Source organism: Ictalurus punctatus, chromosome 9 (assembly GCF_001660625.3).
Source record: "Ictalurus punctatus breed USDA103 chromosome 9, Coco_2.0, whole genome shotgun sequence".
Lineage (NCBI taxonomy): Eukaryota > Metazoa > Chordata > Actinopteri > Siluriformes > Ictaluridae > Ictalurus > Ictalurus punctatus.
The window spans coordinates 21260228-21277407 of NC_030424.2; the positions used below are offsets into that span (position 1 = coordinate 21260228).

Consider the following 17180-nt stretch of genomic DNA (forward strand, 5'->3'; position numbering starts at 1 on the left):
TCCGTAAAACAGGTGTCTGAAAAAACATAAGCATAAAAAGTATTTTAAACTGCTTACCTTTTTACTTTTTGGAAAATGAGTTATGGCCCTTACATATACAGGTTGTTATCACTGCTGTCCTTCGTGTAACCTACATTTATATTAGGCATTTCTGCAAAAAATGCTGAAACTAATTTTGAACTATTTATGAAATAGATAATGTTTATCTTATGTGCAAGGCTACTAGATCATGCTCTATTCAGTAAGCAATAAAACACAATGGGGCGTGCTGTTGCAGGAAAATGACAATGTGACACTGTGTCAATGTGTCCATGACCACGTTTACATGGACAGCAGTAATCTAATTATTGACCTTATTCTGAATAAGACAATATTGTGATTAAGGTGTTTACATGAGTCGATTTTAGAATACTCCTTTCATGTTCCTGTTTTACATGTTATAGAACATCGTTCGATTAACGGCACACGTCATTAAGTCACCGCAACACACCGTCCGACGTCCCTCCAGAATTTCACGCATCAACATACAGTTCGTCTTCGTTATGGTACTGAATACAGTTTTGGGTGTTTTTATTAAATATTTTTACAAACGCTTCAAGTGCAGTTTATTATTTGTCATGCTGTACATGCAAATAGACAACTGCCTGAAGCCGTGGGCTGCGTCCCAAACCGCGTACTTACCGTCTATATAGTAGCCAAGATACATGTATTTCTCCTACTACAGGCCTATAGTAGGCAAGTACGCGGTTTGGGACACAGCCGTGCTCTCTTGTTTGCCGTAAAACGGTTGAGCACTGCCGTGTGTGATCATGTCCTGACGCAAAATGTGGTGAAAACTCTCACAGAACGTTAATAGTGTGATTAAGGTGTTTACATGTCTGTAATACACGTCGATAATGCGACAAAAACAGGAGTACTCCACACATCTTAATTCGATTTGTGTTTACTTCGAGTATGACCTTAATCGGATTAAGGTAATTAAAAATTGCTTTTACATGGTAGTTTCTTAATCAGAGTATTGCCTTAATCGGGTTAATAGTGGATTATTGTTGTCCATGTAAACGCACTGAATGACAGGGTGATGTGATGAATTATTTTCCAATAACAGCAAATTCTCTTAAATTCCTCTTATACCACATCAATTTGCCAATGATTGCAGTTAATATGAAATAAATATTAAGAAAGACACCACATCCATTTATAATTACATATATGTTTTACCTCTTAAAGTTAATAAGACATAACTGGAATCCTTCAAATCCCACAAATCCCTCTTCCCTGAAGACTTCCCCATGTCGGAAAACTTAAAGTTACAGCTTTACCTCTTTCTGTTACAGTGCTGACACTGCAGGCACCTCCCAAAAACGCTAAATAAACAACTCCTCAGAGGAAGCTTCACGAGATCAACAGTTAAACATTAATCATTTTATGTGGAACGTCCACCAAGTCCCTGTGTAAGTTGTTACTTTAGAATAAATTAAATATTAGAACAAATGCACTAATATAAACGAGGGATGGGCGATATCTTATCGTTTGCGATATACCGGTAGACATTCTCCCCACAATAAGAATTAGTCTTCTCGCGATAATAACGATAAAGCCTAGTTGATGACGTATTTCTGTATGCGACGGTCTGCGACCCGTTCGCAGCTCACGTGCAGAGCGAAAACAAGCATGGTGGAAGGTGGACGTGAAGCTGAAGAGGAGTTCATCGCTAAATGAAGAGCTACCTCTATAATCTGGAACTGGTTTGGTTACAGAAAATCAGTTTTACTTTTAGATCAATGTTTGTGTTTCTGAGGCTCTCAAGACTGCAAGCAGCTATCACTTGTAGCCAAAAACAGTGGTGCATGGTACTATATTTATATCGTCACTGATATTGTTATCGCAATAAATGCCTGAAAATATCATGATATATTTTTAAGTCCATATCGCCCATCCCTAACATAAACCTTGAAATATTGACAGAGCTGTGCTGTCAGAGAATTAATCAACAGCTTCAGACTAATCAAAATCAAACATTTAACAGCAGTGTGGTATAAATACATTTAAGTACTGAAAGATCTTTTTAATTCCCTTGATGTTGTATAGTTAAGGTTGAAATGTTTTTTTTTTTTTTATGGATCACAGAGAGAGTATGGAGCAAGCCAAATGCAAAAAAAACACCATAATTTTGACTATTTTGGAACAGAGAAGCAGGCAGAATTCAAAACATACAGCACTAGCGATCTGTACTGTACCATTGCCACTATAGTGTCTACACTACACTACAAATAATAAGACACTAAAGATACTAATTGTGCCTAAATAACCTAAAACTACTTAAAGCTGAACACTAAAACTCACATGTAGTGTGTATCTTTACTTCACCTGTTGGTCCAAGCGTAGTACACTTACCTGAGCAGGGTTTGAGAAAAGTATTTCAGTGTGTTTGCAATGTCTGTCCCAGATGGCACAGGGTAAATATTGTGTAGCACACGGTTGTGATACTCTTGCAAGTATCGAATCTTAGAGGCAACTAAACAAAGAGCAAAGTGATACATAATCAACAGCAAGCAAGGCCTGGGTGCCTTCACTGAGGATTAAAGAACATAAGTTGGCCTATAGATCAGCCAAATCTGCTGTTTTAACTGTACTGTACACCATGACTGGACACACACATACAGGGATGGACAAAAAATATTGAGATTGTCAAGGCAGCTTATTTATTCCCAGAAGCCATTCAAAAGCCACAGAACTTCAAAGTGTATATGACATTCATGTTAGACACAGAAAATAGGAGACAAACACAAAAAAGGTATAGTCAACGATTTTGGCAGACGTTAACCAAAGCTAGGTTTGTTAAACTCAAATTTCAAACAAATACAACCAATGTTAAGCCCACAGAAACACATGCACAGTGAAGAGCATCTGAATGCTAGTGCAGGAGGGATGTTTTCTGAAGTTTGGGAAAGTAGAGACACCTTCTTGCCCTAATTGGTTCAACGTTAGTGCTCCACATAATGTGTTTTTTACTCTCTTTAACAGTCTGCGACACAACAGAGACCAGAGGTTTATATCTCAAGCTGTCAGAACAGGAGAATGTATTACACATATCACAAAATTAATTCCAGTTTAAAAATCGCTGAATGCACCTTTAAACACTAGCTAAATTCTGACTGTTTATTCCGGTTCACCAGGGATTAACAAGTGCTTTTGTGAGGGAAATGCAAGACTTCGGGCCTTCCTTCTGTTTCATCCCCTTCTATAAAGTCTACAGTCCTGGGCAAAAAAATGGGACAAGGCCAAAATGGCAAAATATTAAGGTTTTAATGGTCTTAAAAACAAATCATTGGTCAGGAAATTAGCGAGAATTAAACAGATGCACTCCTGAGACCTCCTGTGTTTTAACTTTATGATAGTATGGCATTATTCATCAATGTAATTCAATGGATGAACTGAACGTGTCAAAAAAAAAAACCCTCCAACAATTGAGTAACAATACTTGGGTTATATATTCTTATTTAATCTGCTTTTAAGTTGAAATGACTTTAATGCACTCTGCATGAAATATAGCTATTGTAATATCTTGAAATGCAAACCAACACAAATTATTTATTTTATGGCACAATTTCAACCCAAACAAATGACACTTCTTGGTAAGCCAAATCCTATCCCAGTGAACATTTAATAAATTAGCCGTCTAAGTGTTTTTTTTTTTTTGTTTGTTTTTTAATGTTCTTGATCTTGTTGTAACGTTCAGCTTGCCCTGAGCATCTATCTAACCTTTAGTGTGTGGCCAGTCATGTCAGAAGTGACCCGTAGATAGTTGCTGCATTTCCACTGTTCCTATGAGTCATACTCAGGTGTATTAATTGCAATCTTCTCCTAACACTCATGGTCACGCTGTTCACAGATCATGGTATCGATCAAAACATACTGTAGCATACGAACCCATAAGAAAGAGACAGTGAGTGAGAGAGAGAGAGAGAGAGAGAGAGAGAGAGAGAGAGAGAGAGAGAGATGTCCATGGTTTGGATAAAGCTTATGTTTGATTTTATAGTGTTTACATTTTATTTACAATTACTTCTTAATTTTTGCTGATGTGCCTTAATATCCAATTGTGCTACACCTGTTCGTTTTGATACATTATTACTAATAAAGAAAAAAAAAAAACAACCTAGTCTATAGACCTCTTCTCCACAACATGCAGAAGGATCACATGAAGCTTTCTACCAGTCAGATCTGGAAGACCATTTTCCAGCTCGACCTTGAGAACCTTGAGAAAAGCCATGTCTTGCCCAAACCTTTCACGTTTAATTCATAAGCCATCACTTGATTCTTCCTTCGTTTACAATACACCTACACAGAAAACATCTCCTCCTTCATCATGTCCTGCAGCCTGGAGGACGTGTTGCAGCCTGCTGCGCCTTAGCAACGTGTCTCTCTCTCTGTCTCTCTCTGTCTCTCTGAGGGTCTCTCTCTCATCTCGAAGGGCAGCTACGTTCAACACATCTTATATTCAACTATGACCATCACGTCGGCGTGAAATAAAACACAAACGTGTGCCAAATGTACTTACACTGTTCTGCTTTCGTAGACATGCTGAAACCTCGGTGAGAATCATAGAGGAGTCACAGTGGAGATGTGATTTAACCCTGCGGTGTTTGCTGTCTTTCCCCCCTCAGTGTTGAAAAAGTGAGCGGAGCCCCCCTCGCGCTCCGGCTCGCGCAGGTTATACCACTATCGTCACAGCATCTCCAAACGGTATTCACTAACCGAAATAAGCGTGACTACTCCCTCCTTCTCCGAGGCAGTCTGTCGTTTCCCCGCGTCTCCTTGTCTCAGAGGTAGCCTGAATGTTCATATTGGGTTCCTAGTATTCGCGGTAAACATCAACAAAAGGTAGGTTAGTCTACCCGACTCACCTTTGTATCGCGAATGGACTATTCCGTGTCGAACATTTTCCATTGATGATATTAATTTCTGGCTAGCATGACGTTGTAAGGGGGATTTCATGTATTTAAGTGTTTTGTTTGTTTGTTTGGTGGTTTGTTTATTTTTTTTTTAAAATAAATAAAATTATCATAGGTGAAGCTGCTGGTTGTTTCTCATAATAAGTGTGCTGAAGGTGCAACAGTTGGTTTGTAAGAAATTATTTTAAGTGGAATAGCCCTAGTCCTCCTATATTGTATTGTAATGGCATACATGAGTATGAGATCAAGTGGTAGTGAAATTATTAGAACCAACCATGGGTAGATTCATATTCTGATTTTATATATGTAAATATAAATTTATCTATCTAAATATCTCAATAAAATATCTACCATCTAAATAAGATATAATTTAGAAGGTTACACTCAGAAATAAAGGTATCTATAATAAAAGTAATAACGTTATCTGTACTTGTTGCAGATGTATACTATTTTCTTGTTGCAGATGTATACTCAAAAGGACCTTGTCCTTTGCATGGGATGTGAATATACTGTAGTTTGCCTTTAAATCTTCATTCTAAGGTCCAATTATATGCCTTGAAACATTTTGAAAAGTACACTATTCTGTATTATGTTTCCATGTGAGATATAGCCTACATAATAATGATACAAGATGTAGCTACATAGTAACTGTAGCTTCCCAGCAGCGAGGAAATGTACAGTTTGGCAGTTTGGTACCTTTATGTCTGAGAGTGTACATTAGATCCTTACACATTATATTTCATTATATAGTAGTCATGGGAAAAAGAAAGTACACCCTCCTTCAATGTTATGTTATTATAAAATTGTTATAATAACTAGTGCATAAATAACAATTGGGTGGTCCTCACCAACCTCTATAAACAAACAAACAAAAAAATGTTGTCATTTGTAAACCAACATTCAGAAGCCAGGTTGGAAAAATTAGTATACAGTTCCCTTCCTAGTTCTACAGTTATTAAGAGAGTAATTAGCACCCAGGTGTTACTAAAGAAATACACATGATGAATCAAAATGAAGTGTGACTACCTCTATAAAAGCAGAACCTTTGGCAGTTTGGTGTTCTGGAGTACTCTGGTTGGTGTGTGTGTGTGTGTGTGTGTGTGTGTGTGTGTGTGTCTACATCATGCCAAGAAGAAAGAACATCAGACATGACCTCAGAGACATGACCATGGCCAAGTCAAAGTCCAGACCTCAACCCATTGAGATGCAGTGGTGGGATCTTAATAGAGCAGTGCATAAACAAATGTCCTCAAACATCATTGAACTGAAGCAATGTTGTAAAGAAGAGTGGGTCAAAATTTCTCCAAAACAATATGAGAGACTGTTAACCTCCTACAGAAAATATTTACTTCAAGTTATTGTTGCTAAAGGTGGTTTTTATATGTTTTTTTAATACTTATTTGTAGCATGTACTTATTTTTTTCCACCTAGTTTCTGAATGTTGGTTTACCTTTTTGGGGAAAATTATTACATATCGAAATCTGTTATGTGTTTTTGCCACCTGAGATTATTTGTTTGTTTATAGAAGTTGGTGAGAACCACACAATTGTTATTTAGGCCCTAATAAATAAAGACGTAGACTTGAAGGAAGGTGTACTTAATTTTCTCATGACTGTCCATATTTGCATTTGCTTTACTCTTTAATAAGTGTGGCAATCATATGATGCAATAGTAAATAAACTTCAGAACTGTTGTATTTAGACTTTGTCAAGTGAGAAATCACATTTTATTTCAGCAAGCAAAAAGCTATGTGATGTGGCAGAGAGTGAGTGATGTAGGTTGTCCCTAAGTTCAAACTCCTGAAGGTGGTGTTTGGCGGTATACTGGGATGTGGTACATGATCCAACCAGCAGGGACCAGGAGACCAAGTGCAAAGATGGACATAGTAAACACCGTCTGCTGTGGAGATACAAGTGGGAAGTAAGAGATTAAAGACTGTTCACATTTTGCTGGATAGTGACTGTACTATGTTTTAAGTGCCCCCCAGTACAATACATATCCAAATACATATACATACACTACATGCACCAGAAAAGTGTCTCTCAACACTGGTCACAAGTTTAAATTGTATACGTTTTCATCACTTAAGCCTATGAAGTTATTTAAGATGCATATGAACTGAAAAGTATACCCAGATATAAATATTCTAACAATAATTAACACATATTATCAATGAACTGAAAAGTATTTTTGCACTGACAACCTGATATCAGTGTCAATCTATTTAGAATGCATCAATACCACTATATGTTCATATGTTTTGGGGAAAAAATTATGAGCAGAGAAGCTTACTAATGTTTTCACAACCATTTCACCACAATCAATGAAAGTCAGGGCACTTTTGCAAAATTACTTCAAATAAGTTTCATTTTCAATTCCTCATATCTTAGACTTCATATCACTACTTTATATCTCAGTGTTTTTAACATGGGATTGAGAGGTGGAAAAAAAATCAAAAGAGATTTTATGAGCTAATGGGAAGTCTATTGCTATCTAGTAAACATAAATTAAAGAAAATAAGCCTGAGACTGAAAAACCACCACAAACTGTTGTCTATCCAGCTTAAAATGTAGAGTTTATATATTGTGAGCGGAAACCACAAGTCATTGTGGTTGTTTATGTGTGTGTGGGATTGTTGGTGGCGGCAGGGGGGTGCTTCATGATGGATGGTTCCTGACTGCAAATCACAGAACTAGATCCCACTGTCAACTCCCTGCTACTCTCAAAAGTCATCAGTAATTACCTTAATGCAAATGGACAATAATTGCTAAAAATTTAGCACTTAAACCTGCACACTTTATAAACACCTTTTTTCCCCCCACACACTAAGAGGAAATATATACTCAGTTTGGTTGCATTCATTCTCATCCAACTTTTCTTGCTGCTTGTTTTACAGAAACATTTTTCATTTTAAAATATGCAAGCATCTTAGGTTTGCAATGATAAACACCAACCATGATTAGTGTTAGGTTTGATCCAGATATTGAACATTGTTGACTATTCTAAAGGGCTTGTTTAATATTATTGATTAATATTATCATTGTTATTGTAATTACATACAATTAGTAACTACTGCCATATAAAACAAGACATTATAACCTCTGCTAGTGATATACTGAGATAACTATAGCATATATCCTGTAGTATTGCTATAGAGGTGGTAAGAAATAAAATTTGCATAAATACATAACAACCAAAAAGAATAAACATAACACTGAAGGTATATAAGACTTTTATAATATAGCCTGAATAATAAACTCTTATAAATGCCATTAAATAATCTACACTTAGAATAAATGCATAACCCTATTGTGTTATTTGGCTTGTCTCTTTGGGGGAACTATTAAATGTTCTATGTAGAACCCTACAAGAAGCTTTTTCTGGGAAAGAGGGTCCTTTAGTGAAAAATCTTTAACTAACCAAAGAGGTTCTTTGAGAAACTTTTAAATAAATAAATAAATAAATAAATAATAATATTTAGTTATTTATCAATTATAATTTATCCACTACAATGTTCATATTTCTACTGTCAATTTGTCCTAGCTATCAGCTAGGATATCAGGGGAAAAATATTCTTTAACCTTAAATATACAGAAATGTTAAAACATGGCAATGGTAATATAAATATTTACCCCAGGTCCGATCTTTTCCTTAGGTGGCTTGCAGTAAATATTTGATCTGTGATCTTGTTTGGCCAGCTTCACTCGCACCATAGCCCTGAATTGTCCACGTAGGATTGAAAACATTTTTGATGATAACTCAATAGAGTAATTTGTGCAGCCAGTAAAATCCTGTATGATGTATGTGTGTGAACGACAAGAGTGACTTGAAAATATTAATCCTGTTTAGAAACCACAGCAAAATCAGCCTTTATGTTAGCATCAGGGAGGAGTCTTCACTCTTGGGCTGTGGTCATGATCCAAAACTCTGCTGTATCCACTGTCTCAAGAGAATTACTGCAAATAGATTTCCTCTCATACTCCTGCTGTATTTTACATAGGAAAAAAGAACATCACATGAATGAATTTACATACAGTATGTATTGCTATAAACTCTAAGGAGACTGCTTGGGTCAGCTGGAGATCCACCAGTAAGTGGTGAACAGAACATGAGGGTTAAACAATTACGGTTAATCTGAGTTTGCAGAACAACAAAATGATACCCGTCATGTAGCAACAGCTGGATTTTGTGTCACTCAAGAGGAAGCCTGAAGTCATTATGTTACCACAACAGATGGCTCTTTAGAAGGGTATATAAACTCTGTGGACACTGCAAACACATAAATAATATCACATTGATTAGCTATGCATTATGGAACAGTTTTCTATAATGCATTATGGAAAGAGATGAAGCATTGTAGTCTAGGCCTGAACAACACAGTGTTAAACAATTCATTATTTTAAAATGGTCATTTATCAAAGATAAAGCAAAAATGAACACATTATTGGATTATACATACATATATATATATATATATATATATATATATATATATATATATATATATATATATGTATGTATATATGTGTGTGTGTGTGTGTGTGTGTGTGTATGTATATATATATATATATATATATATATATATATATATATATATATATATATATATATATATATATATATACACGCAGTGCATCTGGAAAGTAATCACAGCGCTTCACTTTTTCCACATTTTGTTATGTTACAGACTTATTCAAAAATGGGTTAAATTCATTATTTTCCTCAAAATTCTACAAACAATACCCCATAATGACAACATGAAAGAAGTTTGTTTGAAATCTTTGCAAAATTATTAAAAATAAAAAACAAAAAAAAGCACATGTACATAAGTATTCACAGCCTTTGCTCAATACTTTGTTGAAGCACCTTTGGCACCAATTACAGCCTCAAGTATTTTTGAGCATGATGCTACAAGCTTGGCACACATATTTTTGGGCAGTTTTCCTATTTTCTCCCATTCTTCTTTGCAGGACTTTTCAAGCTCCATCAGGTTGGATGGGGAGCGTCGGAGCACAGCCATTTTCAGATCTCTCCAGAGATGTTCAATCGGGTTCAAGTGTGGGCTCTAGCTGGGCCACTCAAGGACATTCACAGGACTGTCCTGTAGCCACTCCTTTCTTATCTTGGCTGTGTGCTTAGGGTCGTTGTCCTGTTGGAAGATGAACCTTTGCCCCAGTCTGAGGTCCAGAGCGCTCTGGAGCAGGTTTTCATCAAGGATGTCTCTCTACATTGCTGCATTCATCTTTCCCTCGATCCTGACTAGTCTCCCAGTTCCTCCCACTGAAAAACATCCCCACAGCATGATGCTTCCACCACCATGCTTCACTGTAGGGATGGTATTGGCCAGGTGATGAGTGGTGCCTGGTTTCCTCCAGACATGACGCTTGCCATTCAGGTCAAAGAGTTCAATCTTTGTCTTGGTCTTGGTCTGAGAGTCCTTCAGGTGCATTTTGGCAAACTCCAGGCGGGCTGCCATGTGCCTTTTACTGAGGAGTGGCTTCGGTCTGGCCACTCTACCATACTGGCCTGACTGGTGGAGTGCTGCAGAGATGGTTGTTCTTCTGGAAGGTTCTCCTCTCTCCACAGAGACCAGCGTGGAGCTCTGTCAGAGTGACCATCGAGTTTTTGGTCACCTCCCTGACTAAGGCCCTTCTCCCCCGATTGCTCAGTTTGGCCGGGCGGCCAGCTCTAGGAAGAGTCCTGCTGGTTCCAAACTTCTTCCATTTACAGATGATGGAGGCCACTGTGCTCATTTGGACCTTCGATGCAGAAATGTTTCTGTATGCTTCCCCAGATCTGTGCCTCGATACAATCCTGTCTCTGCGGTCTACAGACAATTCCTTGGACTTCATGGCTTGGTTTGTGCTCTGACATGCAGTGTTAACTGTGGGACCTTATATAGACAGGTGTGTGCCTTTCCAAATCATGTCCAATCAACTGAATTTACTACAGGTGGACAAGTTGTAGAATCAATCAAGTTGTAGAAACATCTCAAGAATGATCAGTGGAAACAGGATGCACCTGAACTCAATTTTGAGTGTCATGGCAAAGGCTGTGAATACTTATGTACATGTGCTTTTTTTTGTTTTTAATTTTTAATATATTTGCAAAGATTTCAAACAAACTTCTTTCATGTTGTCATTATGGGGTATTGTTTGTAGAATTTTGAGGAAAATAATTAATTTAATCCATTTTGGAATAAGTCTGTAACATAACAAAATGTGAAAAAAGTGAAGCGCTGTGAAAACTTTCCGGATGCACTGCGTGTGTGTGTGTATGTATATGTATATATATATGTATATATATATATATATATATATATATATATATATATATATATATATATATATATATGTGTGTGTGTGTGTGTGTGTGTGTGTGTGTATATATGTGTGTGTGTGTGTGTATATATATATATATATATATATATATATATATATATATATATATATATATATATATATAAGGTTATTAACACTTCTTTGCTCACTTGGTTTAAGCAGCCTACAGTCGCCCCCATCTGAGTGACTGTGTTTATTGCAACTTCTCTTATAGTTAGGGTGAATTCAGGTATACTGGGACATCAGGTTAATTAGGACAGTCTGAAAAGGGTTTTCAAATAAAGTAAAACACACTAACGTTAACCTAATCTACTCTTGGCCGCCCTCTTAGAACGTTAATTAGGCCTACTAAATAGTATTCAGATTTTAGTGTGCCGTGTTCATAAAATTTTAGAGATTGATTTTATTTTTATCCTGTGTTATACTGCTACCACAAAAAAAAATTATAAATTGATTACTATATGTTCAAAGTCCATCCATCCATATTCCATACCGCTTATCCTACACAGGGTCACAGGGGAGCCTGGAGCTTATCCCAGGGAAATAAGGAAACAAGGCCAGCCCATCAGAGGGCACAAGTGCACATACATTCACTCACCTATTTACACACTATGGAAAATTTGGAAATGCCAATCAGTCTACAGTGCATGTCTTTGGACTGGTGGAGGAAACCAGAGTACCTGGAGGAAACCCCCAAAGCACGAGGAGAACATGTAAGCTCTATGCACACACAGGGTAGAGGCAGGATTCAACCCCGGAGGTGCAAGGCAAATGTGATAATCACTAAACCACCATGCCCCCTGAATGTCCAAATTAAATTTCGGAAAAGACTGGTTTATTAGAATCAGGAAAATCTAAAGTATTGAAAAATGGAAAATATTACTTTGTAAAAATAAATAAATAAATAAATAAATAATTGTTTTTGTTGATTTGTAATCCCTGTTAATGTTATTGCTGTAGGAAATTAATTATAGAATGTTACTCAGGCCAACATCATAACATGTAGTCAATTTTACTTAGTCTGTTGTTACTTAGCCTGTTGTTCATATAAGATTAAAATATATTGATGATGAATTTGGAGAATATTTGTTTCAATTCCAGTTTATTGAAATTTGATTTGTTGGTGGGTTTTAAACATGCAACTGAGGGTGGAAGTAAATGCTTAAACCAGTGAAAATATGTGTCCCAAATTCCCATCAACAGGCCATCAACATGGTTTTCAGTCAGTCTTGACAAAAAATATAAGTCTAAACATTTTTCCTTCAGACGTAGATAGTCAACACATTGAGAAATTCTCAAATGTATGTGTTGAGGTATTTTGTTTGATTAATGGAAAACGCTTAGATAATTTGAAATTTTAAAAATGGCCCAATAGATATGAATTCACTTCATAGCATTACAATCTAATACGATTTTGTAAACACAGGTTTAGTTTGCAATCAATTAATTAATTGATTAATTAATCAATTATTACAACAATCTTTTGAATGATTAAATAGATAAATCTGTGTGTTATGTTTAAAACAATGTAATGTCCCTTAACTATTCATCCATCCATCGATTTTTCATACCACTTATCCTACGCAGTGGAGCCTGGAGCCTATTCCAGGGAACTTGGGGCACAAGACGGGACGGTGGACAGCTTAGACATCACAGGGCACAATCGCACACACTACGGACAATTTGGAAATGCCAATCAGCCTTCTTCTTTGGACTGGGGGAGGAAACCAGAGTAACCAGAGGAAACTCCCACAGCACCCGAACCCCGAAGGTGCAACCCAAACGTGCTAACTACTAAGCCACCGTTCATCCTTGTCCTTTAACTTATGTTTATGTACCCAGAGTAACACGATATGAAGACAATCCTTTCTTTTTTAAGAAAAATAAATAAATAACGGAAGTCTGTCATTTATGTTATTTTCCACAGAATCCCAAACGACTCACTTCTCCCTATATAAATGCACTATGTAGAGTGTACAATAATGGCAAGTACACGCTTTCTAGTGCACTATGTTTCCAGCAGGGAGCCATTCTGTATTTGGGCTTTTTTTCATTTTTGTCAATGAGGCGTGAGGGTTTGTGCATTACTTCCGTTCTCCGCTGGGTGGCGACAGAAGACACAGAAAACTGAGCTCCATTGTAAGAGTGGTGGAGTCGTTGAGACAGCTCAGTAACGTCATTTGCCACCGCAGGCCACAACAACACCGAGCTGAGCCGAGCAGCGTAAAGCTGGGCTGAGTAGAGTAGAGCAGAGCAGGCGGAGGAATGTTTCCTTAAAAAAAAAAAAAAAGAAAGAAAAGAAATCATCAACGTGTTTACTTTGGGCAGGCGGACATGTACGGAAAGTCAGGTATGTAGTAGCCGTGAGGTCGATATCCGGGCTGTGAAGAAGACGCGAAGTATTTTAGTGTTGTTTTTTTTTGTTGAGAGGAATCTCTAAACTTAATAAGCGACTGACAGAGAAGCCAGAGAGAGAGAGAGAGAGAGAGAGCGAGCGAGCGAGCGAGCTGCAGCTCTACAAACCGTTCAGCTGGAAGAAATATGATTCAGCGATGAAAAGGTAAAGGCTTCTGTTTCTGCTTTTGAACATGTGCTGAACTTTCAGTCTCAACTCGTTTTCTCTGCGTTCTCCCTCCGATTAAAGCCCGGACTCCCCGGTTGAGGGGAAAAAATCGCTTTATCTGCGAATTTGTTCCCGTATTTATTGCACGTAGCTATCCTCCTGTAGACTGTCATTTTGTCGCTGGGATTCATCTGAGTCGTTTGCACTTGAACGGGAATCTCAATCCGAACGAATCGGTTACAATAGAATGGAAGGATTTGCATGGCATGTAACATGAGCTCGGGGTGTATAAAGCGCTCGTGCAGACAAAGCCATCCCGTTTACTGTCCTCTATTCTCCTGAGAGCCAGCATGCTGTGTGTGTGCTAATACACTAATCGGCAATTCTATCGCCTGGTAGATATGTGTAACTGCTTATCTTTGCTATTGACGTCTAATAAGAGTCGAGAGTGTCCCGAAAGCATTGCATTATGTGCAGTTACACCTTGCAGCATCCTGTTTCACACACAGGTAGCCAAGCAGGTATGTCCAGACCAGGATCTGTGTGTTTGTACATGTACTCGTACTGGGAACTGAAGCACACTGGGATGGTTTTTTTGGTTCCTAGAGCTTGGGAATGTTACAGAGCATTGACATGAATTAACAGCAAATGCATTTTAGCACCCATGTTCCAGAATGGACAGTAATGCTGCTACTATGAAGAGGTCATGAGTGTAAAAATAGAGGTGACTGATATGGTGCCACCTTAGATCCTCCTGGGATTCAGCCAAATGCTTGCCGATGGCTCTTCTTGCCTAACCCTGATTACTACTTCTGGAGGTTCGAGAGGTGGGCACTTGTATACTCTTCTCCACACACTAGTTTTTAGCTCTGCTTGCCCCATTCTCTCATTCGGACTCCACAGGGACTGCCCTGTTTCCACAAAGGAGACCGTGAATCAAGCATGATCTCTCTGTAGCTTCGGGCGAGTTCTGCTCCTGAAGTTTACTTGGCGTTAAATCCGTCACTTCAGGTTCCAAGGGCTCATGGAGGAAAAAAAAAAGTCACAAAAATGCTCTTTTGTGCATCTAAATGAACACTCTGAAATTACCTTTGTAGGTGCGTCATTATTTATGAGTTAAGAAACCATCAGATGTGTCTAGTAAGGTAGTGTCCTACCTTTAGATTCAAGTAGGACGATGAAAGGTGTGTAAATTACAACCTACTATGCAATTTCAGTGTTGTATTTCTGACCTATTCATTATCTCTGCTCTAGTGCTTCTGCTTCCTTGGGGAGACCGTTTACCTTCCTTCAGGGTTGGTTTGTAACTTAGAAGGATCGATTTCGTCAATAACTGTAGTCCCTGTATTTATTGTTCTGGGTGCTCATGCGGTAAATCAGTATCTGAATCGCTGCTGCTGTTCACACATTCAAAATGCGAGTTGTCTTGCGTCCTTTAAAATTTCTTAAGGCTAATAAACGCACTAAAGGCAGCCTTAAGAAAGGTGATTTTGTCAGATTTTAAGCTGTCTCAAGTATTTACCTCTGTCCATTGGTGTGTTCAAAACTGCATCCTCATGAAGATAAAGAAGACTCTTCTCCTTCTCACTCTCCAATGGTTTGACTGCAATGTGTTGTTAAAGCACTCCATTCTAAATAGGTTCTGATGTTACATTTCCATATCATGATAATTACTTCTTTTATGGTTGTTTTGCAAAATTGTGATGCATATTCATCAGTTGCATTAGATGGAGCAGTATTTCAGTTCACCACGTTTCAAACTCTGAAACTCTTGTGTGCTGAATACAAAATGTATGACTGCTATTCCAGTGAGGCACACCATGAGGCACGTCTTCACATTTGTCAAATATGAGGACTTGAGAAAACAGCTATACTTACGCTATATGGAATGGGGCAGAATTTAAATGGGGAGCATTAACACATCCCCAAATGCTGCCCACTGTAGTGACTGTATAATGTATAGAGCATCATATATAGAGTGATGATCTATTGAAGCATGTGAGAACATTATACATTACATTATATGTATTCTGTGTATTTGTGGAATTATGGTATATTAAATAATTGGCACTGGCAAATTCTAAATTATGGCGTTATTGGGTTATTTCTCCGCCGTGAACAGAAATGGACCCAGTTTTCCAAAGCTGTCATAAAGTTGCGATAATTTTAAAGGAAAAATCCTCCCTGTATGACTTGCTTATTCATTTTTATCATTAATGTGGCGTCCAAGATTGATTTTTGTAATAAAATTCAGAGTTTACTATTTTTCAACCTCTTTCATCAACATGTTGGTCTATTTTTACTTTGGTTAATATTTTCCTACATTACCCACAATGCTGTTCGTCTACCTTCTAATAGTGGAGCCAGTGGGATGCAGCAGCGCTTTAGTCTTTCAATATGCCCTTCAACAGCTTCAACTTTAGTGTTAATATTGCCATTCTTGATCAATACCATCATGCTCGTGAACTTGTAGATCGGTTAGCACAGTCATGTTGTATAGCTGCCCTGCGCTCTGGAACTATCTTGTCTGCTACTACATTGCTGTCTCTATTGCTTTGTTGGATTTCTCTTTGTTATGATCTTAACTGTCGCTAGAAAATAGTGAGAGAGAAAAGAAGTCTTGCTCTTTTGTTTTTAGGAGCTTACTGGTGAAAACTAACTGCTATCCCTTAAGGATGGATTAAATTTACTGATTTTTGTGCTGCAGTGCCTTTGGTGAAACACTTCCATGCATATGTAGATGTATCTAAAACTCATAAAAATATACATTAAAATAAATAAAATATTATAAATAAAATACATAAAAAAATACATAAAAATATGTAGATGTATCTAAAACTCATGCATATGTAGATGTATCTAAAACTCTTGCAGACAGTGACGGTACGCTGTCAGACAGTCAGGCTTTGTGCAGAGCTTTAAAGCAGCAGTTTAATTGTACATTTAATTGTACCCTCACAAGTTCACACATGTTCAGTGGTCCATGTTTACTGGTCTTAGGGTTTTTCTTTACCCATAAAATAACTGATTGACTACTTAACCTGTTCTATTTTTATTAACCACTTACGCAAATTGCTCCACATTTTTCTGCCTTTTGACTCTGATCCGTCCTGCTTTTGTCTCTCAATTTCCAACAGTGTGTGGTTTGTGTAGTTTCCGCTGTCTGACCCTGTGTGGGCTAAACATGAGTGCAGTACACACAGGCTGCCATTGTTTAGCCTTTCTGTCTGAATGAGAAGTGTTGACGTTGCTGTATGTTGTGATTCAGCCTCAGGGAAACCTATAGCTGCCTGTTACCTATTAGGTGGTATGTGCAGTAGA

General features: G+C 37.6%; 2 protein-coding genes and 1 long non-coding RNA gene across 6 annotated transcripts in view; 1 reads left to right on the forward strand and 2 right to left on the reverse strand.

Moving 5' to 3' along the window:
- The window catches only part of LOC108269484 (unc-79 homolog, NALCN channel complex subunit), a 41656-nt gene extending 36693 nt beyond the window's left edge, over positions 1-4963 (reverse strand). Inside the window, exons 1-2 of the mRNA XM_017475405.3 lie at positions 4562-4963; positions 2398-2518 (exon numbers count right to left, since the gene is read on the reverse strand). Of these exons, the coding sequence (XP_017330894.1) occupies positions 2398-2518; positions 4562-4583 (143 nt within the window). The 5' untranslated portion in view covers positions 4584-4963. The remainder of the gene's footprint in view (positions 1-2397; positions 2519-4561) is intronic.
- Positions 4964-6627: 1664 nt separating this feature from the next.
- On the reverse strand, positions 6628-8702 carry LOC108269958 (uncharacterized). Its single transcript, XR_008397051.1, has 2 exons — positions 8588-8702; positions 6628-6851 (listed from the first exon to the last, which is right to left on the reverse strand). It is a non-coding gene; the product is annotated as an uncharacterized LOC108269958 (long non-coding RNA).
- Positions 8703-13432: 4730 nt separating this feature from the next.
- The window catches only part of LOC108269951 (BTB/POZ domain-containing protein 7), a 40228-nt gene continuing 36480 nt past the window's right edge, over positions 13433-17180 (forward strand). For 2 of the 4 annotated variants that reach the window (XM_017476133.3, XM_017476134.3), the window contains exon 1: positions 13433-13856. The gene's annotated coding sequence lies outside the window, so the exon portion shown is untranslated. The remainder of the gene's footprint in view (positions 13857-17180) is intronic. The other 2 variants (XM_047157782.2, XM_053682925.1) reach the window with 1 other exon arrangement.